Here is a 25,011-nt window from a genome sequence, read left to right as displayed (position 1 = left end):
AATTCTAGAGTCCATTAGCAAGCTAATGACCAAGATACAGACCAAGGTCTGTACAAAGGGGAATCTCACTGGAAACATTTTTTCAATGATTAATGGAACTATTCAGATTGTTTCATTTAGGTCAAGAAAGCTAAGGAAAATGCTGTGGAACCATTTAACCCCCTTCACTCCTGCCATCAGTTAAAGGCTGTAGACAGAGGGCAGTTCTGATGGTTGCTAGAGAAAGCAGACATTCACTTGAGGAGAAATACTTCCTCAAATGAATGAATGGCTAAATGGGCGTGTACTCTAAACAAAAGGAAGAGAACAGAAATGTAGGACTGAAATGCCAAAGATCAGCTCATTGCTTTATTTGTTTTTGAAAAATCAATCCTATTTATTCACTGAAATGGAAATAGAGATAAAATAAAAGAATACCTGTAAGAAATTATTTTGTGCCATGTGTTTGTTTCCCCAAATCAATTTTACAATTTTAAGCATCTTCTTCTCTTTGACCACCTGCTTCATAAAGGCATTCCTCTATTTATTTGTACCATTACTTGGCATCATGTCAAACTGAAGGTATTTCAGTTAACAACATGCAGTACAGTCATAGTTTAAATGAAAACATTTAAGAAGGCTAAAGTTTTAAGTTAAGCAAATCAACAGGGAAGAAATAATTCAATAGGTCATTTCTAATTGGAATTAGTGTTTACCACTTTTCTCCTTTACTGGAAAAAAAGTATCGAAAGGTATTAATGTTTGCATTTGTAAGCATATCAGTCATTGCTACTGGTACAGATGAACAGAAAAGGACATTGTTTCTGGCTCAATCTTGTAAAAACCTCAAAATTGGGTTCAAATCTCACCACCTCTGACAATTACTAGCTGTGTGAGCTTGGGCAAGTCAACTTAGAGAACCTCAGTCTCCCTTATGTGTAAAATGGGGCTAGTAATACCTGCAGTACCTACCTCGCAGGATTGTTGTGAGGTTCAAATGAAATCATCTATGTAAAAGCGCTTTGGAAACTTTTAAAGCGCTTTATAAAAGTCAGTTACTATTTTTATTTTTGCAGAAAAAAATGATAAAGTAGAAAATGAAATTAAAATATAGCCACTCTGCCAATGCAGAGATGTGTAAATAAAACTAGTTACTTTTGGGCAGCCACTCCTAATCACATGCTGAAATAACTTCATCTGTACTGTGACCCAATGACTTTTTTATACAATTATATAGAGAGATGAAGAAGAAATAAAAGCAAATCAGGGAGCCATTTTAATTGCTTGGGTTTATATATATGTGACAATTGTTGGATCTGAGTTTTTAAAATGTCATTGAAGCCAATTAGTGCTATGTTTTAAAACAGTGAAACAATATCTGCCCATTAAGATGGCAGTCTAAATGTTCTGATTTTGTGCATTCTATCTACCATAGTGACCTAAGTTAACATGAGTTAGCTTGTAAATCTTGTTTCTCTCCAAATCTCGTAACATGAATGTAAGATGAACATTCTCATGTACATTTTTCTCATTTGAATTTTCTGTACATGTATGCAATAGATTTACAAACAGGAACCAAATTCAACAAGAATTGACATGAATGTTAGTTACTATTACATGAGCATTGGATTGTACTGTCCTTCTCTGTTGAGTCACTTCCCGTTGTTAAATAAATATTGAAGGACAAAAATGACTTTTTTCTTCTTGTTTTTTTTTCTTAATATTGGTCATTATTTTGAAGGTTATATTCCTCTTGATTCCACACCCATAATGTGCTGTCCCCATTTCACCCTCCCACCCCAACCCCGTCCCTCCCCACAAAAACCACAAAATACCTGGTTTAGAAATGGAAGCAAATACACAGGGATCACCAAGTAAGTTACCTATATACTACTGTCAATCTGTGCATTCTATCTGGGGGATCCTTTTAAGGAAAAGGAATAAGGGCTAAAACTTTAGCCCTCAAATAAGACCTGTGCTCTTGAGATAGAAGAAATACGAGTAGTTTCAATATTGGAAGACAGCTAAAGAAGGCAAAATTGCCTTGATCATTCTTGGAATGAAAAGGCTGTGTGTTCTAGCTAACTTTCCACCAGGCTCCAGGCACTCAAATTTATTTATAAAAATATGGCATTTAATAAATATTTTTGTTCTTCTTGTTCCATGAAATGATATTCTGTGTGTGATTATCATCACATTTCAAATAGAGAAATTACACTGCAACACCTTTCAAAGGATGCACTTCTCTCTTACTTGGTTGTAGAAAAGAATCGAAATATTTTGTTTCATTAAAACTATCTTTGATTATCTAAAGGGATTATTCTCTTAACTGTTACTTCTTTGTAATATGCATTATTAAAACTTTACCCATGCAAACCTGATAATTTTTAAGGCATTCTTTTTCATTTCATGTAGCAATTTTGTTCTAAGGCAAGAAGTTAGGAAGAATGTTTCCAATTGTTTTAAAGAAGACAGGATTTCTTATGATATGCCAATATGCAAAAAAAGTTCCTGGCATTTTTCCATTTGCAGTAATTATCCCTTGCATTTTGTCATTCTGAATAACACTATTAAAAATTTATCCATGAAAAATATAGCAGGAATCCTCTGAAGTACCAGAGGAGCATTCACTCATCTTCCACTTAGATTAATACTGTGTAAAGATAAAGGAGTAATTGGACCCTGATTACTAAAGGTGTCAAGACCCACAGGGCCTAGATTCATTCTGCTCCCAAGCATTTGTTTAATCTTAGGAGACAGAAAATTTTACTATGAAAATTTTTTTTCTTTAAAAAAATCTAAATCTTGGCATATATTAGCATTATATATGGCCTTTGTAGGGGTCAATTTCAAATTATTACACACGTTTTTTTCAATGAGGAAACTTTTCTTCAGAGAAATTAAAAATCTACTCGGGTTGTCTCTATTATCACCACAAAGGGGGTACATCAGGCCTCCATTTAGAAGAAAAAATAAACTGGTAAAAAGGAAGATTATTTTCATAGGATTTTTTTAGAGCTATTGTTTTCTACCTTTTGCTGTCCATCACAGTAGGAAAATAACATTTTCTCTCTCATACTACTTCATTAATATTAAAAAGAATTACAAAAGCAGAAGAAAACTATCATGATAGAGTACCCAAAGATAACATACTACACAGCTGAAAGTGGAAAATACAGCTTATTAAAAAAAGAAAGAAAGAAAGAAAAGAATGTAGTGGTTCATAAAAATAAAAGCTCTATGGCTAGCTTAATAGAAAAATACAATTACATTTAAAAATTACAAAATCATAATCATCCATTCACATTATCTACATTTCCTATCAACACACACTGACAAACCTATTCTAGGGGCAAAATCTTTGGCTGGTAAGATAAAAGGTCTCATGTTTTCATTTTAATGTCGGCATCAGAGCAGCATGGAACAGAGAAGGACAATTTCTAAATGAGCTGGAGTAGGCAAACCATTCCTTCAGTGTCTTTTAAACCTGAGCAGGCTAGCATTTTTGAGGCTGCAATTTGAGCAGAAGCATTAAGAGCTTCAGCATTTATGGTTCTGTCTACACATCTACACAGATACAACAGACATTACGAGCCTCCCTCATTTGTGTTGTGAGCCTCCATCATGTGTTAAATTGCAGGCAGACTTCGTCTCTGCTGAGGGGTCAGCTCAGGGTGCCACACATCCACAATGAAGATCAGGCGCAGGGAAGATGCATCCTGCCACACCTCATGTTCAAAGGAGTCATCAAAAATGAGCACTTTCCCTTCTTCCCAAATCCTGTAAAAGAAAAAAAAAGACATTTTCTATGGCATTCAAGTAGCTGGATGGATGCTAGCTTACCAAAGCTTTTATAGGTTTATAAAAATGAATTCTAACATTAAAAGTATGATTTAATATTTTTGATGACCCAGATGGTATTATAGGACTGTGATTCTTCATCATAAACATTAATTCTTATTGTTTAGTCTTATAGATACAGGAAATGAAGTTGAAAGTGTTGGAAACATTTTAAAAAGTAATTTTAAATTAAATTGAAGTTAAAAGTAATTTAAAAAAGAAATCCCTTCTATCAGGGATTTTAATTAACAAATGGTTAAAAATTGGCCACTGGCCCTCCATAAAATGCATAATTTTCCTATGAAAAATGACCACTGGTGACTTTTTGTGAAAGCTCCCTGGCATCCTTCCTGACTTCTCATAGGCAAAGGGACAGCCATATCATATTATTCCATCTGGGAAAAGCACCACTGTACAGAAAAGCAGGCATTAAAAAGATTATTACTCTTTAACAAAACATAGCAACAGTAAAACCAGGTGTTTCCTAACCATTGTTCTGGGTTCAGAACATAGGCACATTTAGAAATTCTTGTTCTTTGTGCTAATGTCATCAACATAGGAGATTTTTTTAAATCAGTGCCATTCCTTTTTGGATTATTTCCCTATCGCAACTGATATGCATATGTTTAGGAAATGAAAAGCAATTTTAGTGTTAGCCTGAATAAAATATAATCAAGCCGTAAGTGGAAGTGGGTAGAAGAAGAAAAATCAGTTTGATACAAAAAGAAAGAACATAGAATTTGGAGTGAAAAGACCTGGAGAAAGAACACAGAATTTGGAGTGAAAAGACCTAGGATTGAGATGTGGCTCTGATTATTAGGAGCTGTGTGACTATGGGCTTCACTTCCTGAACTGCAGTGCCCCTTTATATAAAATACAGAAGATACTATTTATACTACTTAACTTCAGATTGTGGTAGAAAAAAAAATTTTTTTTTAAATGTGAAGTGAAAAGATGACAGATTTATAGTTGGACCTCAGAAGCCTTCTAGTGCAACATTTTATTTTGCAGTTAAGGAAACTGAGGCTGACATGGGTTCAGTGGCTTCCCTAAAGTCATAAGGATAATCAATAAAAGAGCTAGCATTCTAATCCAGAATCCTCTTACTCCAAAACAACATTTTCTTCATTCCTTCCACAATTGCATATTTCCTCATCATTATATAATATAATTCAAGCCAAAAAAGGAATAGAATTTTAGATTTCTAAGTGACAGATTAAATTGAATTCAATAAGCATTTGTTCATTGATTACTAGGTGGAAAGTACTGTGCTTAGTGGTAAAAATACAAAGATAAAACACAAAATTGGTCTTTAGTTAAATGGCTTATTTAAAAAAAATGCTTTGATTTTTAAAACCAAATTTCATTATGGAAGTTTATTATACTGTACATGTTCTACTCGATTAAAAAGCTCATTGTTAAAAATATTAAGTACATGTCAGAAAATTCTGGCTGGGTTTCAAACTAAATTAATCACATGATAATAAGTATTTTAAGACACAAGAATAAGAATAGGGCATGTGCCTTTTACATGTATAGATAGCAAAGTGCTAAAATTAAATTTTAAAGCATAGTTAGTGAATTTGAAAATATTGTTTTCAAAGTGATAAATTATCTTGTACACTCCTTGAGGGCAGAGACTATTTCTGTATCCCTCACCACATCCCTTATAGTATCTTGCTTAGCACAAATAAGATCTCAATCAATCAACAATTATTAACTGACACTACCTCTACCATTTGGATAAGAAAAGAGTTCAAGTTCCTTGAGGCAGAGATAGATGGAGATACATTTTGCCTTTGTGCTAAGCAATATTGTCTTTTGTACAACCAGGTGTGTCATCCGGGCTTACTAGATAGCTCAGAAAAGAAGAGAAGCCCATTCATAAAGAAATAAAAGGGCATGGGATTCTTAAAGCCAGGAAATAGTTGTTGTTTTTTGTTTTTTTTTAAATTTCAGTACCACCTGGTGAACTAAGCAATCCCTAATGAGATTTATATCTAAAAGAAGTGCTACAAAAGAAGAAATTATGATAGAAAAAGAGAATTGTAAGAATTTGGAGTTGAAAGGGGCTTTGGCTATTATTTTAATTTTAAAGATAAGTAAGTAAGAGACAGCAAGTTACTTGTTCAGGACTGAACAAATTGCACACCGAGATAATAATGATTAATAACAAAACAAACAATAATCACCAGAAATTAAGTTGCCTAATTCTCAATTCTTTCCCCTATATTACAATGAATCCTTAGATGACATTCCTCTTATTTTTGTGGATCAACTCCAGACTGGCTTGTGTCTGTGTGTTTTGCAAACACATACATAATATATAGCTTAATTTGATTAGAGATAGATTTGTTTTTGCTTTCTAAATTTATTTTCCTTTCACATGTCATTCAGAAACTAGAGCAATATATTGGATTACCTGCTGTCTAGGAGGGATGTGAGGGGGAAGGGAGGGAGAAAAATTTGGAACACAAGGTTTTGCAAGGGTGAATGTTGAAAACTATGTTTGCATGTATTTTGAAAATAAAATGCTATTATTAGAAAAAGAAGAAACTAAGGCTATTATGCATAGCCACTGAACAGTGAATAGTTAACAAGCTAGGTATTTCTACCAACCTCACTGTGTTTACCTTTAGACTATAAACTATGATCCAGTCCCTTAGCTCAGTGTCAGATTTCGCAGTGAAAACACCACGACCACTACCACCTCCACATAGTCTTAGAAGGATTATTCTTTTTATTTAAGTAGTAGATGGGTAGATATTGTAGGGGTGGTTGTTGGAAAATAAACAGTTATGATAAAGTAGATAAAGCACCTGTCCTACAGTCAGGAGGACCTGAGTTCAAATCTAAAAAGACACTCAACACCCTTACTAGCAGTGTGACTCTGCAAATTACTTAATCCCAATTGCCTTGCAAAAAAGCAAAAAACAAAACAAAACAAACCCCCATCTTTTCTTGTTTTGTATTGTCTAAAAAGAATAAAAGAATTTTTAAAAAAGAAAAGAAATACAAGAAAATAAGCTGTTAAAGGTCTGAAACCTTGGCTTTTAGCGCATCGATCATTAGCAATTACTTCTTTAACCTTCCCATCTTTTTTTGCTCTCCCCTCTCAAGAGACTTATAGTGCTTTGTACCAGAATGTCAGAGCTAGAGCTCCTGAGTTGCAAGGGTCCTAAACAAGAATCCCTCCTACAAAAATAATCATCCAACCTCCACTTGAAGGACTACAGCAAAAGAGAATTCATTACCTCCACATATAATCTATTAAAAGTTTATTTAGCTTCTTCACCAATTTTTCAAGATATCAAGCATAAATTGCCTCTCTGCAGTTTGTATTCATTGTTCCTAATAATGCCTAATCCTTCTTCCACAGCCATTCAAATATTTAAAGATCTTTCTTCCTCTTCTCTTCTCTGTACTAAATAGTCCAAGTTCCTTCAAATGATTGTCCTATGGTCTGGTTTTATCTTAAAAGCCTTTACCTTTCAGGACACTCTTTTCTAGTCTCCAAATTAGCAGTGTTGTTATTGTTGTTGTTCAGTCATTTCAGCAGTTTTCTACTTTTTGTGATCCCTTGGGGTTTTCTTGACAAAGACATTGTAGTAATTTGTCATTTTCTTTTCTATCTCATTTTACAGATGAGGAAACTGAGAACAGGATTAAGTGATGTGTTTCTGGGTCACACAGTTAATAAGTGTCTCAGGCCGAATTTTTAACTCAATTCTTTTGACTCCAGGTTCGGTGCTCTGTCCACTGTGCTACCTAGCTGCTCCAAATTAGCAATATTCTGTCTGAAATATGGCACCCTAAACTGAACATAATACTCAAGATGTGGTTTAAGTAATAGAAAATAGTGAGAATATCACCTTTTACTTTCTGGGCACTGTCTACCTTATAATAGCTTTAGATTAAATTTGCTCTTTTGGCAATTGTCATTCATTAGTATTGTTTGGGTGCATCTAAATTGTTTCTCCTAGCTTGTACTTTAAAAAAAAAATTCAAATCAAAATTTTTAATTAACTAGCATTTTCTCTGCCTCTTACTTATCTACTTCCATTAATAAAAATTAAAAAGAAAAAACTTTTCCAAATATGCATATTTAAACAAAACAACATTACTATAACTTTCTATTTTAAGTTCATCACCACTTGGTAGTTTTGCAATTTATTTTTTTAATCCAACTTGTAAAAACAGAGCATGATTGGGAAAAGCAAAAACATAAAAATAAAAAGGAGGGAAAACTCCAAAAGAACCAAATATGGTGAAAAAAGGTGGTAAGAAAACCATCACAAAGCACTTTATGTGTCCTGACAACTTAACTCCTGCTTATTAGATACTGAAGCAGACTAATCCTGACCCAAGAACTTGATGGATAGGTTTTTTTTTCTTTACAAATTTACTTGTTTATTTATTTATTTTGCAGGGACTAAAGTAATTTATAGCTTTCAAGAAGGACAATGATTCAATGATAAATATGGAAATATGTTTAGAAGAATTGTACATGTTTAACCTATGTTGGATTGCTTGTTGTCTAGGGGAGGAGTACATGGGGGAAGGGAGGAAAATGGCACAAGGTTTTGCAGGGATGAATGCTGAAAACTATCTTTGCATGTATTTTGAAAAAGAAAAAGCTATTATTTTTTAAAAGACAAATGCGAGATTAAAAACTGAACATAAATATTGAGAGGAGAAAACCACTGATATGGGAATTAATTTCTGAAAACAGTTCCATTCCCATGGAAAGTAAGATGACTCAAATATATCCTTAACATGATTTGGGGATTGATTCTTTTAAGCCCATAAAAACAGTATCACTCCATGTGTCCTGTTTGACGCATATCTGCCCTTTGTAAACTTCTCACATTGCCTCAAGCACTTAATTCACTTGCTTTGGGCATGGATACTTTTTAAAAGCTTAAATTGAAAAAAAAATTAAATCTTCATCAATTATCAGATGGAGCCAGATTTGCAAATACCCCAAAGTGCAGTACTTATTCGACTAAAAGATAAAAGCAGAAGACAATAAAATTCATCTAAATTCCTGACTGAAGTGGCTGGAGAGGTTAAAGCAGAGGTCCATCTATCACCAGCATGGGAAAGCAAGAGGACTTTACACAACAAAAAGAATCATAAAGATGTCAAAGGTCTATTATACTCCTTTTAGGCTAAAAATAAAAGCTATCATTGAAATGCAAATAAATATTTTTCAGCCCACTTAGTTTGTGAAAAAAGCTTCAAGATATGATTAAGTTAACATTCAAATTATGACATGGAAAGATCCCCTTTGGATAAAAGACCCATGAACACATTGGCAAAGAGTCTTCCTGGGAACCTTTCCCAGCAGCTTTCATAGAAACAAATTCAGGCAAGGCCTCAGACAGGATTCTGACCCCATCATGCTTTGCCATAATTTGCTTTTCTAAAACTTCCTTCTGGAATTTCATGTTTTGAAGGAAAAAAAAAATTTCATGGTTTTGTAAAATGATATCAGAAAATTTACTTGCAAGATTATGTAACACAAAATCCTACTATTTATTAAATTACAATAATTATAATTAATAATATTTCTGGAAATATTTGATAATAAACATTTTGTTATACAATTAGCACTGATTTTAATAGTACTAAATAATGATATCAGGTGCTTTGATAGTCTGCCACTTAAGTGCAGATATGTAAAGAAAGACAAAATGGTAGAGATAAGGTTTGAATTCATCACTATAAACCTAAAATTCCTTCTTTGTACCATTCATACAATCAGCAACCCCTATATTTCCCATCCACAGACAAATTAATAGCAACACTTTAGTGGAGTTCAGCATCACCCTTGTAAGGCCCTAATTATCCAGAGTCCTTGTCCTCATCCCAGATATGTGAGCTAATAAATGTAGCATCCTAAAGAAACAGTTCCTGATAGCTACTGACATTTAGAATAAAACAGACTTTTGGCAATAGCTGGTGGAACTTTAGCCATCAGTTCTGATTCTCTTGATGCTTTCCTCTCGCATTTTGTGATCTAGAATTAACTTGTCAGGACACTTGTCCGGGAATAGTGTATTATTTTTGTGTTTAATGTCTCATTTTTTCTTTGGATAATAGTGAGATCTGAGCCTGTATCTTATCCATGTTCATATCACTCTTGTATGTTTCAAGGAATGTACTTAATAAATGTTGAATTAAGGGGAAAAATTTTTAAAGTTTCACATAGCAGACTTAAAAACAACAAATATCACTAGCATCTCTAGAAAGCAACAACAACATACAGGAAGAAATAATAGAAAAAGAAGTCCTATTAAAAATATATTAAATATTTGAGAATCACTCTACTAAGGCATTATATATATATATGAGTTTAAAATGCTTCCTAAAATTGACAAAATGCCTTAAATAACTGGAGGCCTATCAAGGGTTCATAACTATGTCCTGCTAATATAATAAAAATGATGATAGTAAATTACTTTAAATAATTAGAATAATATTAATCAAAGTACAAAGATACTACTTAATAAAGCTACATAAAGTAATAACAAATATCATTTGGAAGAACCCAAATGATAGGTTGGTTCATCAGTTCCCATCATTGGGAAATGCTGAATATGTTATATTATATGAATATTATAATGGAATATTATTGTTCTATGAGAAATGATGACCATGCTGATTTCAGAAAAGCCTGGAAAGACTTGCAGAACTGATGCTGAATGAATTGAGTAGAACTAGAAAACATTATACAAAGCAATAGCAAGATGATGTAATGATCAACTGTGATGATCAACTGTGATGAACCTGGCTCTTTTCAACAATGAATTGATTCAAGGTAATTACAATAGACTTATGATGAAAAGAGCCATGCACCCAGAGAGAGAGCAATGGAGATTGAATGTATTGTTGAATGTTGGCTTGTTTTTTTTCTTATGTTTTTTCTTTTACCTTTTAATCTGATTTTTCTTGTGCATCAAGAAAAATATGGAAATATGTTTAGAAGAACTGCACATGTTTAACCTACATTGCTGTCTGTGGGATGGGTTTAGAGAGAGAAGGAAGGGAGAAAAATTTTGAAACACAAAGTTTTACAAAAGTGAATGTTGAAAACTATTTTTGCATGTATTAAAAAAATAAAAGTTATTAAAAAAAGGAAAGGAAGTCTAAAAACTACTGATATATATATTTATACAAACTGATGGAAAAAAGTAAGTAGAATAAGAAAAGCAAGTTTTACTATGATTTTTACTATAAAAAATTTTCACTATTACATTTGAAATAATTTAAAATAACAAAACCAAAACTAAAAGCCCTGCAATAATAATAAACAAGTTTAGCCCCCCAAAGTAGGTATGAGAATGCACCTTCCCCCCCTTTTTTTTTTGGCAGAGATTCTGGACCACCAGTGTTGAACATTTTATATAATGTTGGAGTTGATGTGTGGGTTTATTTTGTCAGAAAAAATGAGCCATATGAAATTCTTTAAAGATCTAGTTATTTCTAAAGTTGGAAAACTTTGAGAATGGAGAGAGAAAAGAAGACTTTACAATTAAGTAGTAACTGGATTTCTGGAAACATTCTGGCTGCCCAGTGGAAAAGCAGGTACCATTAGCAAAGGCAGAGAATGAGACTAAGGGGAAGAAAACATCCCCATATTCTCCTCCCCAGTGGCTGGTGGTAAAGGACGACAGATTCCACACTAGATCTCAGCCCATGCATCCCCAGAAGATAGAAGGGACATACAAACATGCAGAAGCATGATTATAATTTAGATGTTACATATCATTCAGAACAATTGGGCATATATAAAGAAAGTTCTTGAGCTGGATATAGAAGACTGCATTTGATGAATATCAGTTCTATTACATTTAGCTTTCATACCATCCCTTACCATATCAAGTGCCTCAAGATAAAAATATTATATCTATTTAATCTATTTTAATGATATTTTCTCCTTATATATACCTATGACAAATCATTGTTTTTATTTCATCAAACCCCACAGGTGTCAGAGAAAGAAAAAGTGGTACAATCAGTAAATACATCCATTGACAAATTTTGCAAAAAAAAAGCCAATCTAGAAAAAAAATTTAAAAACAAAATAAAGACCATAATGGTCTCTAGGCATCTTCAGGAACACCCTGGGCTCCAATGAGAACTGGGGTGACTGCCATGTCATTATGATAGCAGATGCTGGGATTTCTCATGGATCACAGCCAATACTCTGCAACATCAGGGAGCCCATGAAAGGAAGAGTTAAAAAAAAAAAAAAGTGAAGATACTAAACAATTTTAGTTATTTATGACTTGTATAATAAGTTGCTATTATGAGATGCTATCTTCTTGGCCCTTTTATAAATTCAACAAAAGCGATTGCCAGCAATATTCTGTGGCAATAGAATAAATAAGGCTGTTTTTTGCTAAATATTTCCAAATGAAGGAAATTTCCATAAAGAAGAAGAGTCATAAGTATTAAACCTTTCAATGTGTCTTGGAAGATTCTCCTTTAACCATTAGATAATCAGGTCCTGGACATCAGCCTAGAGACTGAAAAAAAAAATAGTAGAAAGAACTCTAGAGCCCAGAAAAATAGGACTGATAAAGATGAAACATAAAGCTGACAACAGTAGCAGTATGCTTTTCCTGTAGTAGTGTTCCAATTGGTCACTCTCAGTCTTGGAGAGAAACAAAATTTATCAAAACTTTCGGAATCTTAAAGAACTTAGTAGTAGGCTACAGAAGACACAGAACAATGCTGGGCCATAATAAGAAAAGCACCGGCAGTAAAGAACAGACAAAATGAGAAAGAAATGAACATATATTTCAAAGAAACATTGTAGGAAAAGAACAGGGAAAAGAAGTTATTTCGCTCTTATTTGAGATGGAAACAGAAAAACAAAACACACATACACAAACTTAAACAATGTTCAAAGGAGTTTGGGATGAGGTAAAAATAAGTGAAAGGGGATCAAGTTTATATTTAGCAAAGTAAGTACTCACTTGAAAGAAGTAAAAAACAGATATATTTAATGGATGAGAAAAGAAACATAGCAATTATAGTCCTAATATAAGGGGGATTTAATTCCCAATAAAAAAGTAAAAGAATAAAGAAATAGATAAGGAAAAACCCCTCAAAATGTGCTGTATACAAAAGTATATCACTTACACACACACACATACACACACACACACACACACACCCCCATAGGCACGCACACAGAAACAATAAAAATACAGCAAGGAACAAAATGCATCATGATTCAGGTGAGCCTAAAATACAGAAGATACACTCATTATCTCAGGTAAAATAAATATAAAAATTTATAAAGTCAATAGAAACAAATACATGATGCTTAAAATATTATAACGAAAAAATATCACCATTACATATACATGTACCAAATGACCTATTGGATAAGCTCTTAAAAGAAAAGATAAGGAAAATGTAAAAAGATACTCATAAAACAGCATGTGATTTCAATATCCAGCTCTTAGAACTGGATTTAAAAAAAAAAAGATAAATTAACAGGAAAACACAGAGCTGAAAAAATTGTTCATGTATCTAAACTGGATCTAGAAATACAAGTTATAGTAATAAGACAATGAAAACAAAGCTATAAACATTGGAAAAGGGGGGACAGAACTATCATCAGCTATAGGTGACAATAATGTAGAATCTAATCAGTGTGATTAATAACTTGAGCAGGTTTGATTTACAAAAATCAATAGCATTCCTACACAGTACTAACATAATCCAGAAACAAACAAACAAACAACCCCCCCCCCCCACTAAACCCAATATAAGTTCCATTTAGAACAACTGCAAAATATATATAGTCCAAGAAAGTCAAAAACAGAAATCAAGGTATAACAACATATTCAGAACATTACTCTCTGTGTTTGGGTAAAGACTATAAAAAACTATGATATGTGAATAAATATACTATTACTTTAAATAAGAAATTATTTGAGGATTTATAAAAATTGATACAGAGTGAAATAATTAGAACCACGAAAATATACATAACTACAATAAAATAATGAAAAAATCATCATCAAAAAAAGTCAAACAAAATAACTAAAAAGCTAATGAAATAGTTTCTTTAACAAATGAAATATCTCTCTCCTCATGGTAAAGAGATGGAGAGAGGAGTATCAGGAAATAACATTGTATATTCTGCCAACTGTAATAACTATGTAGCATCATTTTACCTTTTTTTGGGTCACATGTGGGAACATTTAATCTTGAGTGTTTGGTGTGTGTGTGTGTGTGTGTGTGTGTATAGGAGAGGGCTAAAATTTCTGTGATGTAAAGCCAAATAACAAATAACAGTAAAATGTGTATTTCAATTAATTTTATTTTCTTTTAATTTTCCCTGGCTTTGTCACTAACGTAATGTCAGTGTTTTACTTTCTAGCCATATATCACTTTGGTTTAACATTTTGGATGATATTTCTACAAGCAGAAACATTGAATGCACAAGGGAGGTAGTATAAGCTCATAGCTCATTCTATTAACATGTTTCAATCAGATTTTTGGAGGGAGTCTCTTACAGAAATGGAATAATGATTTCCTTCCTGGAATTATTCAAGGCTGGCTTTCACAGCTTTTACTGTTAATTAAGGTGATAATTAAATCCAGCTGTATTAGTGGTATGGCCATCAACAAATTCAACTTTATTGGGACTAAACTGGAGATCACCAATTCATTTTATGTGAGCCAGAGTAAAAAACAAGCAGGTGGCGACAATTGTGTGAACTTGAATGTAACTCCCCAGCCAAGAAAAAAAAGATTTCTCAGCAGTCACTCCCAATCTCCTGCCAATTTCAACAGGTTAACACAGACTACTTTATTTATGGAAATAAAATACTGGAAACTTATGTGCTTCGCAGTCAATAAAGTACATGCACTTAATATTTGCAGTGATGTGGATTGTAGTGACGGAATATTTAAATGAGCCATAAACCTGCAGGAGTCTTATCACCTCTGAAGAAACAGCAATCAAATTATTATTACTTGAGAATTCCAATGTACAAATTGCCCACTGTTCAGGCCTTTGAAGAGCTCTAAAAACAAAACAAAAACAAAACAAAAACAAACAAACAAACAAAAAAAAAAAAACCTTCCTATTACCCAGAATACGGAAGACTGATTCCTCTTTGTGTATGTTTAAATACCAATCCTGTTTTGACAACAATAGTAAGAAAACTTCTAAATTTCAAACCATTCTCCACCATCCACAGATAGTAATATACTAACTCATTCTGATAGTTCGCAGTTCTCAATAAATATTACACTGAAATTGATTATTTTTGATGACATTCTCTTAAAATAAGTATATTTTCTTCATCATAAGTTGTGCACAAGAATTGTCCTTAGTAATAAGCATAAGTCGTCACAATGTAGTGTTACAGTCTTAACTACTTTAGAGTGATTGATGATGATGATAGGGGTAATAATATTCTGATGACTATTACAGGCCTTATCAAGAAGTGGGTGCTTCAGCATTTCTTCATATATATGACCCCCATTGACACAATATATATAGGAGAATAACAATCACAATGATCATTAACAAGACTTAATTGTTTGCAGTAGAATTTGTGCAAATTTTTACCAGTAGTTCCTCATAAGCTAGCGAAATAAGTTAACAATGCTACACATAATTTAATAAAAGTAGGAAGCAAGGACACTTCTGGCCAAGATGGAAGAGAGGACACACACATCTATCTAAGCTCCTTCTTGCACACAGAATACTTTTTATTTCATGACAAGGCCTCAGAATTAGTGCTTGACTGAAAAAATCCACGATTACATAACAGAAGATATCCTCAAAATTTGCCAGAAAAGGTCTGTTTTTGCTTGAGGGCAGCAGCGGTTAGACCAGGTACAAGCTGAGGGCAGGCAGCAGCAGCGAGAGCAAGAGCACAGCAAGCAGCTCCACTTAGCAGATCCGAGGGGGGTGGGGTGAGATCTCAGCTGTTTTCTGCAGGGAGAACTTTACCACAGTGTGGCTACTTTGCCCTGGCAGCAAGCCAGTAGATTAGCAGAGAAGCTAAAAACACAGAGGGTGAAGGCTTTAAACTTGAAAAGCTAGGGTCTCTTGTGACCTGGCCACACCTATCCAGAGTGACTCAGCACACTCTCAGAGTCTCAGAGCGCAGACATAGCACAGCCATTGCTTTCCTGCTAGTGCCTCACTGCTGCCCCTGCAATCTGCAGAGGAAGCTCAGTAATACCATCCAGTCCCCCTCCCCCCAACCTCCACCCAAAAAAAAAACAGACTGCATTTATTTTTTTTGCTAGTTTGTTTTCTTTGATAAAATGAGCAAAAAATTAAAACGGCTCAAATCCCCAAAGACAGATATGATCTCGTCCCCACCACACAAGACTCTCATAGAAGAAATTAAAAAAACTCTCACAAGAGAGCTAGAAGAAAAATGGGAAAAGGAAAAAGAAGTTTGGTAAGAGGGTCTGGATAAGTCATCATACTCATTTAAAGATAAATTGGATAAAGAAATCAAATCCTTGAAAAACAAAATTAGTGAATTGGAAAAAGAAAATAGCTGTCTAAAAAACAAAATTAGCAAAATGGAAAAAAATTCCATAGAACAAAACAACTCAAAAACTCAATTGGACAATTAGAAAAAGATATAAAAAGGTGAGTGAAGAAAATAATTCATTGAAAATCAGAACTGTACAAAAAAGGGTAAAGTGGGAGTACAACATCTCAGAAAGAGGCAAAGGAAACCTATTATATCTGAGGGAAAGAAAGGAGGGGGATGAACACAGTACATATCTCACTCATCAGAATTGGCTTAAAGAGAAAAATATTAGACATAATCAATTTACAGAGAAACTTCTCCCACCTCACTGAAAACTGGGAGGGGAAAAATGAAAAGGGAAGAAGTAAGCTAAACAGAAGAGAATACAAAAATTGTGAGGAAAAGGGATAAAAAAAGAGAAGGAATTCTAAGGAGGGGGGAGGGATGCTAAAAAGAGAAGGCTGTTTGAGGCAAATGGTGCTCACAAGTATAATACTGGGGAGAGGGGTAAGGGGGAAGGAAAGGAGAAAAGCATAAGCAGGGGTTAACAAGATGGCAAATAACACAGAATTAGTAATTTTAACCATAAATGTGAACAGGGTAAACTCCCCCATAAAGTGGAAGTAGATAGCAGACTGGATTAAAAGCCAAAATTCTACAATATGTTGTTTATGGGAAACATACTTGAAGAAGGGCAATACATACAGAGTAAAGATAAAAGGCTGGAGCAGAATCTACTATGCTTCAGGGAAAATCAAAAAAGCAGGGGTAGCCATCCTGATTTCAGGTCAAGCAAAAGCAAAAATTGATCTAATTAAAAGAGATAAGGAAGGGCACTATATCTTGCTAAAGGACAAAATAGACAATAAAGCAATATCAATATTAAACATATAGGCATCAAGTGGTGTAGCATTTAAATTCTTAAAAGAGAAATTAAGAGAGCTGCAAGAAGAAACAGACAGTAAAACTATAATAGTGGGAAATCTCAACCTTGTACTCTCAGAATTAGATAAATCAAACCACAAAATAAATAAGAAAGAAGTCAAAGAGGTAAATAGAATACTAGAAAAATTAGGTATGATAGATCTTTGGAGAAAACTAAATGGAGACAGAAAAGAATACACTTTCATCTCAGCAGTTCATGGAACCTATACAAGAAATGACCATATATTAGGACATAAAAGCCTCAAATTCAAATACAGAAAGGTAGAAATAGTAAATGCATCCTTTTCAGATCACGATGCAATGAAAATTACATTGAATAAAAAGCCAGGGGAAAATAGATCAAAAAATAATTGGAAACTAAATAATCTAATACTAAAGAATTATTGGGTGAAACAGCAAATCATAGACATAATAACTTCACCCAAGAAAATGACAATAATGAGACATCATACCAAAATGTGTGGGATACAGCCAAAGTGATAATAAGGGGAAATTTTTTATCTCTAGAGGCCTATTTGCATAAAATAGAGAAAGAGAAGGTCAGTGAATTGGGCTTGCAACTAAAAAGACTAGAAAAGGAACAAATTAAAAACCCCTAGTCAAATACTAAACTTAAAATTCTAAAAACAAAAGGAGAGATTAATAAAATTTAAAGTAAAAAAAAAAACTACTGAATTAATTAATAAAACTAAGATTTGGTTTTATGAAAAAACCAAAAAAAAAAAAAAATAACCCTTAGTAAATCTGATTTTAAAAAGAGCAAAAATCAAATGGTTAGTCTTAAAAATGAAAAGGAAGAACTCACCACCAATGAAGAGGAAATGAGAGCAATAATTAGGAGTTACTTTGCCCAACTTTATGCCTATAAATTCGATAACTTAAATGAAATGGAAGAATACCTTCAAAAATATAGCTTGTCCAGATTAACAGAACAAGAAGTATACTGGTTAAATAATCCCATTTTCGAAAAAGAAATAGAACAAACTATTAATCAACTCTCAAAAAAAAAAAAATCCCCAGGACCAGATGGATTTACATGTGAATACTACCAAATATTTACAGAACAATTAACTCCAATGCTGTATAAACTATTTGAAAAAATAGGGATTGAAGGAGTCCCACCAAATTCCTTTTATGACACAGACATGGTACTGATACCTAAACCAAGTAGGTTGAAAACAGAGAAAGAAAATTATAGACCAATCTCCCTAATGAATACTGATGTAAAAATCTTAAATCAAATATTAGCAAAAAAAATTGCAGAAAATCATCCCCAGGATAATATACCATGACCAAGTAGGATTTATACCAGGAATGCAGGACTGGTTTAATATTAGGAAAACTATTAGCATAATTGACTATATTAATAACTAAATTAACAAAAACCATATGATCATCTCAATAGATGCAGAAAAAGCATTTGATGAAATCCAACATCCATTCCTAGTTATAACACTTGAGAGGATAGGAATAAATGGACTTTTCCTTAAAATAGTCAGGAGCATATATTTAAAACTGTCAATAAGCATCATATGAAATGGGGATAAACTGGAACCATTCCCAATAAGATCAGGAGTGAAACAAGGTTGCCCACTATCACCATTATTATTCAATATTGTATTAGAAATGCTAGCTTTGTTAATAAGAGTTGAGAAAGAGATTAAAGGAATTAGAGCAGGTAATGAGGAAGCCAAATTATCACTCTTTGCAGATGATATGATGGTATACTTAGAGAACCCCAGAGATTTTACTGAAAAGCTAATAATTCACAACTTTAGTAAAGTTGCAGGATACAAAATAAATCCACATAAATTCTCAGCATTTTTATACATCACCAATAAAATCCAACAGCAAGAGATACAAAGAGAAATTCCATTCAAGATAACTGTCAATAGCATAAAATATTTGGGGATCTACCTACCAAAGGAAAGTCAGGAATTACATGAGCAAAATTATAAAACACTTTTCACAACAAATAAAGTCAGATTTAAATAATTGGAAAAATATTAAGTGTTCTTGGACAGGCCAAGTGAATATAATAAAGATGACAATACTACCTAAACTAATCTATTTAGCGCTATACCAATCAGACTCCCAAAAAACTATTTTAATAGCCTAGAAAAAATAACAATGAAGTTCATATGGAAGAACAAAAGGTCAAGAATTTCAAGGGAACTAATGAAAAAAAAAATCAAATGAGGGTGGCCTAGCTCTACCTGATCAAACTATATTATAAAGCAGCGGTCATCAAAATATTTGTTATTGGCTAAGAAACAGATTAGTTCATCGGTGGAATAGGTTAGGTTCACAGGACAAAATAGTCAATAATTATACTAAGTGTTTGACAAACCCAAAGATTCCAACTTTTGGGATAAGAATTCACTATTTGACAAAAACTGCTGGGAAAACTAGAAATTAGTATGGTAGAAACTAGGCATGGACCCACACTTAACACTGTGTACCAAGATGAGATCAAAATGGGTCCATGATTTAGGCATAAAGAACAAGATTATAAATAAATTAGAGGAACATAGGATAGTTCACCTCTCAGACTTGTGGAGGAGGAAGGAATGTGTGACCAAAGAAGAACTAGAGATCATTATTAATCACAAAATAGAAAATTTTGATTATATCAAATTAAAAAGCTTTTGCACAAAGAAAACTAATGCAAAAAAGATTAGGAGGGAAGCAATAAAGTGGGAAAGCATTTTTACAGTTAAAGGTTCTGATAAAGGCCTCCTTTCTAAAATATATAGAGAATTGACTCTAATATATAAGAAATCAAACCATTCTCCAAATGACAAATGGTCAAAGGATATGAACAGACAATTTTCAGGTGATGAAATTTAAACTATTTCTACTCATGTGAAAGGGTGTTGCAAATCACTATTGATCAGAGACATGCAAATTAAGACAACTCTGAGATACCACTACACACCTGTCAGATTGGCTAAGATGACAGGAAAAGATAATGATGAATGTTGGAGGAGACGCAGGAAAACTGGGACACTGATGCATTGTTGGTGGAGCTGTGAACGAATCTAACCATTCTGGAGAGCAATTTGGGATTATGCCCCAAAATTTATTAAACTGTGCATACCCTTTGATCTAGCAGTATTACTACTGGGCTTATATCCCAAAGAGATACTAAAGAAGGGAAAGGGACCTGTATGTGCCAAAATGTTTGTGGCAGCTCTTTCTGTAGTGGCTAGAAAATGGAAAATGAATGGATACCCATCAATTAGAGAATGGTTGTATAAATTGTGGTATATGAATGTTATGGAATATTATTGTTCTTTAAGAAATGACCAGTAGGATGAATACAGAGAGACTTGGAAAGACTTATATGAACTGATGCTAAATGAAATGAGCAGAAAGAGAAGATCTACTGCAATTTCAATTGATCAATGATGGACAGATCAGCTACATCCAGAGAAGGAACACTGGGAAATGAATGTGGACTACCTGCATTTTTGTTTTTTTTCCCAGGTTATTTTTACCTTCTGAATCCAATTCTTCTTGTGCAACAAAAGAATTGTACAGATCTGCACACATAATTGTATCTAGGATATACTTTAACATGTTAAACATGTATAAGACTCCCTGCCATGTACTGGAGGAGATAGAGGGAGGGAAGGGAAAAGTTTGAACAGAAGTGAGTGCAAGGGACAATGTTGTAAAAAATTACCCATGCATATGTTCTGTCAAAAAAAAACAACTATAATTTTAAAAAAGTAGGAAGTAAGAAGAGGGTTTAAATTTTTCGTTTATTGTTATAATCAGTGTGAGTGGTATTGTAAGGAATGGAATTTATAAGCCTTATCTCTTGCAAGGATATAAAGTTAACTTGATTATTTTTCAGGTTTTACAGTTGGGACAGCAATTATTTCTACTTGCCATACAATCAATGGGTATTTACTGACTACCTACTATGGAGTGGATGCTGTAAGTAGGACAGAAGAAGAAAAGAAGAAATTTGTATTCTAGCAAAGAAGATGAGATAAATACAGATGAATCAAAAGAAAATAATATAAACCAATAAATAATTAAATGTGACATTGTGTGGTAAATCAGAATAAGCATTGTAGAATTCAGAAAACAAGGGATTCACCAATGAGTATCCCTCAAGGATTTGTCCTGGTTCCTCTTCTACTCTGTGTCTATTCATTCTATCTTGGTGGTCTTCTCAGATACCATGGGTTCAATTTGTAACAGTAAGCAGAAATTTTCATTTCTATACAGTGTATCCCAAAAGCCTTATTGCAGTTCAAGCCCTAATTTCTCTCCTAAGCTTCAGCCTTCCATCACCAAATGCCTATTGGACACTAACACAGATATGTTCCAAATACCTCAAGTTCAATGGGTTCAAAATTAAACTCATTACTTTCCCCTTTTGAATGTGCTCATTTTCTAAAATTATGTGTCTGTTAAAGGTGCTATTATAAATAGCCTCTTAAAATTGCTATCCTTGACTCTACTTGCTTCCCTAATTCATTCTCCACATAACTGCCTAAAACATATCTCAAGACATTACTCCTATATTCAAAAAACATCAGTGACCTCCAACTGCCTCTGGGATATAATACAAATTCCTCAACTTGTCTCCTCTCACAAAGCCACTATCTTGGTGTAAATCCTCTTGCCTCTCAACTAGTCTCCTTGCTTTCAGTCTTTCTCCTCTCCAATCTATCTTCCATCCAGTTACCAAATTAATCTTCCCAAGACACAGGTTTGTTCATGAAGAGTCTTCATTAATTCCCTATTGACTCTGCTAGTTCCTCAGATAAAAGTTTTCCCAGTCTAATTTTGACCTCTCCAGAGGGGTTTTACATAATCATTTCCCACACTCTATATTCTATCAAACTAATTTACTAGCTATTTCCTATAATGGATATTCTGTTTCCTGACTTTGGCTGAAGTGCGTGAAATGTACTCTGTACTTATCTTCACCAATTAAATTCCAAGCTTCTTGGAAGGCTCTATTTAGATGTTACTTCCCACAAAAAATCCTTCTTGGTCCCCAAGTTGTTAATATTTTCTCTCTCCTCAAATTATTTGTCTGTGAATATGTTGTATTCCCTGGTGCCACTCCTTGAAACCTGTTTTATATTTCTGCCTTTGTATTTCCACAATCTAAATAGTCTCTTATTCCTAGCAGCTGCTTACAAATTGCTTATTTCATTGAATGGAAGTGTTTAAGGTGGGCTTCACGGAGTAGGTTTCCAGTTAAGCATACAAGAACAAGTACTGAATGGAATAACTGGAGGGAAGGTCACTCCAGGAGAGGGGAACAATTTGACTGAAGGTGAAGAGGTGAGTTTGAAAATGAGGGACTGTTGGAGCTGTTAGGAGAGCATGCTGACTAGTATGACACATAAAATCATAACCCTCTTTTGCTTAAAAAAGCAGAAACTTTTGTAATTAGTTATTAAAGGGTTTCAACATTTAGAGTGGGAATTATAGGCAGAAATAGAACTGCCCCAATGCATATTAACCTATCAGAGTGTCTCTGAATAATGTATTTATTATGCATATTACATATATTTATGCATTTAGAGATATCCATTTTTAAAAAGCTTTGTGGTGTTGTGGACCCCTAAGACAGTGTGGTTAACCTATGTATGCTGTGTTGATTGCATAAAATAATTATGTGAAGTGCATATAATAAAACACATAAGATTACAGGGAAGTAATTATTTCAAAATACATTTATTGAAGAAGTTTTTTTAAAAACCCAACAAATTCACAGAATTCAGGTGAAGAATTCCTAAAATCTAAGTACTTCCTTTTGTAATTTTACAAACAAGGAAAAACCAGTCACTCCCCAGGCACAAAGTTAGCTAGCTTCTAGCAAAGCTGGAAGAAGCACTCAGGTCTACTAATTTTTTTCCTAGGATTCTTTGTACCACACTACAGAAAACTTAAGAGAAAGGAAACTGCTTAAGAAATTTGAGACTAAATTATACCCAATGGACTTAATTGGTATAGAAAGTAATGGGGCATAGCAGATAGTGACTACTCTGGTCTAGGATTTTGGATTAGCTCTGTGACTATAGGCAAGTTATTTAATTCTTCTCACCCTCAATTTCCTCTAAGTATATACCTCAAAAGTAATGAGGAGGATGAAATAAAAGTCTGTATAAAGCACTCTGAAGATTTAAATTACTGTATATGGGATTTCTGTGAGCCAAAGTGGCACAGTTAGGAGTAAATTGCCATAATTCTCTCATATTCACCTCTAAACCATCACAACATAGTAACAAATCCTGGAACAGCAAAAAGATGATGTGAAATAATCTTTGAGCCTAAGAAACTTAGAAGTTAGGTAGTAATGATCTCTCTCAGACAAACGGGGAGCGCAATTCAGGATAAGAAGGACAACCAAGTCCCACTTCACCAATCAGTGGTAGATCCTGAGCCCCATTGTCATGGAACAAGCAAATGCCAACACCAGGACCCCCTCCCTCAGTATAGCCCGGGGATTAGGCCCATTTTATCTCAGAGAATGGTCCCTGGGAAAAGAGGCAACCTTCAGAGATCAGACCTCCACATGCTTCAATGTAACCCTGGGCAACAGGTAAACATCAATCCAACAGGTGCCTTATCAAAGAGGCAGCCTCCAGCAGGCAGACTACCACTTGCTTCAATGTGATCCCTGAGGAATTGCTAAAACACCCCAGAACAACACTAGACCCTGGCTTAGCACCAGATAAGCTGCCAGACCCTAGTAGCATACCAGGGTAGTAGCCACTCCCAACTCTTCAGCATAGTATCAGACTTAAAGGACCCAGGTGGACCTCAGAGCAACATCAGTGCAACACTAGATAAACAGCCCTCACCTGCAGCCTCTGGCACAAGAACCCTGAGATAGTCCCCCTTCAACTCCAGAAGCAAAGATTAAATTTAAAAGATAGGAAAAAGGCTTAAAAATCATATAGGAGAAACAGGAAAAAATGGGGAAAAGAAATGAGATTGGGGTAAATTATTTCACATGAAGAAGTGCAAAAGACTTATTATGGTAGCGGGGAAGATGGGAGGGTGAATGATGACCACTACCTTGAACTTTACTCTCATGAGCTCAAAGAGGGAATGATACAGCAGATTAAGTAAATGGTGTTTAGTGGGAATTGACCAAAGGAAGGATAAATGGGGAAGAGGGGGAAGAGATTAGACAGAATAAAAATACTGGTGAGGAGGGAAAGGGTGAAAGGAGAGGACAAATAAGAAAAAGAAAAAAAAGAGAAAGAAATATACAGGTAGTAATCGTAACTGTTAATGTTAATGGGATGAATTCTCACATAAAACTGAAGTAGATGGCTGAGGTATCCAAAACAAGAATCCTACAATATTGTTTACAAGAAAAACATTTGATACAGACATACATAGAGTAAAAGTGGAGCAGAATCTATAATGCTTTAGCTGAAATAAAAAAAAAAAAAAAGCAAGGGTAGCAATACTGATCTCAGACAAAGTAAAAGCAAAAGTAGATCCAATAAAGCAATATCACAATAAAACTGACCATGTACTAGGGCATAAAACCCTCAAAACCAAATGTAGAAAGCTAGAAATATTAAATGTATTCTTATTTTTGATTTGTAAAGCAATAAAAATTACATTCAACAAAGGGCAGTGGGAAGATACATTAAAATTAATTGGAAACTAAATAATCTAACCTTGAAGAATAAGTCAAAGAAAAAAATCATAAACAGTTAAT

General features: G+C 33.8%; 1 protein-coding gene across 2 annotated transcripts in view; it reads right to left on the bottom strand.

The window, feature by feature from the left end:
* Positions 1-93: 93 nt before the first annotated feature.
* The window catches only part of LOC100923835 (aspartyl/asparaginyl beta-hydroxylase), a 161,783-nt gene continuing 136,865 nt past the window's right edge, over positions 94-25,011 (bottom strand). For both annotated transcript variants that reach the window (XM_031946358.1, XM_031946359.1), the window contains one exon: positions 94-3,759. In XM_031946358.1, coding sequence (XP_031802218.1) covers positions 3,609-3,759 — 151 coding nt within the window. In that variant the 3' untranslated portion in view covers positions 94-3,608. The remainder of the gene's footprint in view (positions 3,760-25,011) is intronic.

The sequence above is a fragment of the Sarcophilus harrisii genome, chromosome 1, assembly GCF_902635505.1.
Source record: "Sarcophilus harrisii chromosome 1, mSarHar1.11, whole genome shotgun sequence".
Lineage (NCBI taxonomy): Eukaryota > Metazoa > Chordata > Mammalia > Dasyuromorphia > Dasyuridae > Sarcophilus > Sarcophilus harrisii.
Note: the sequence above shows the minus strand (reverse complement) of the source record. Positions and strands in the feature narration are given on the sequence as shown.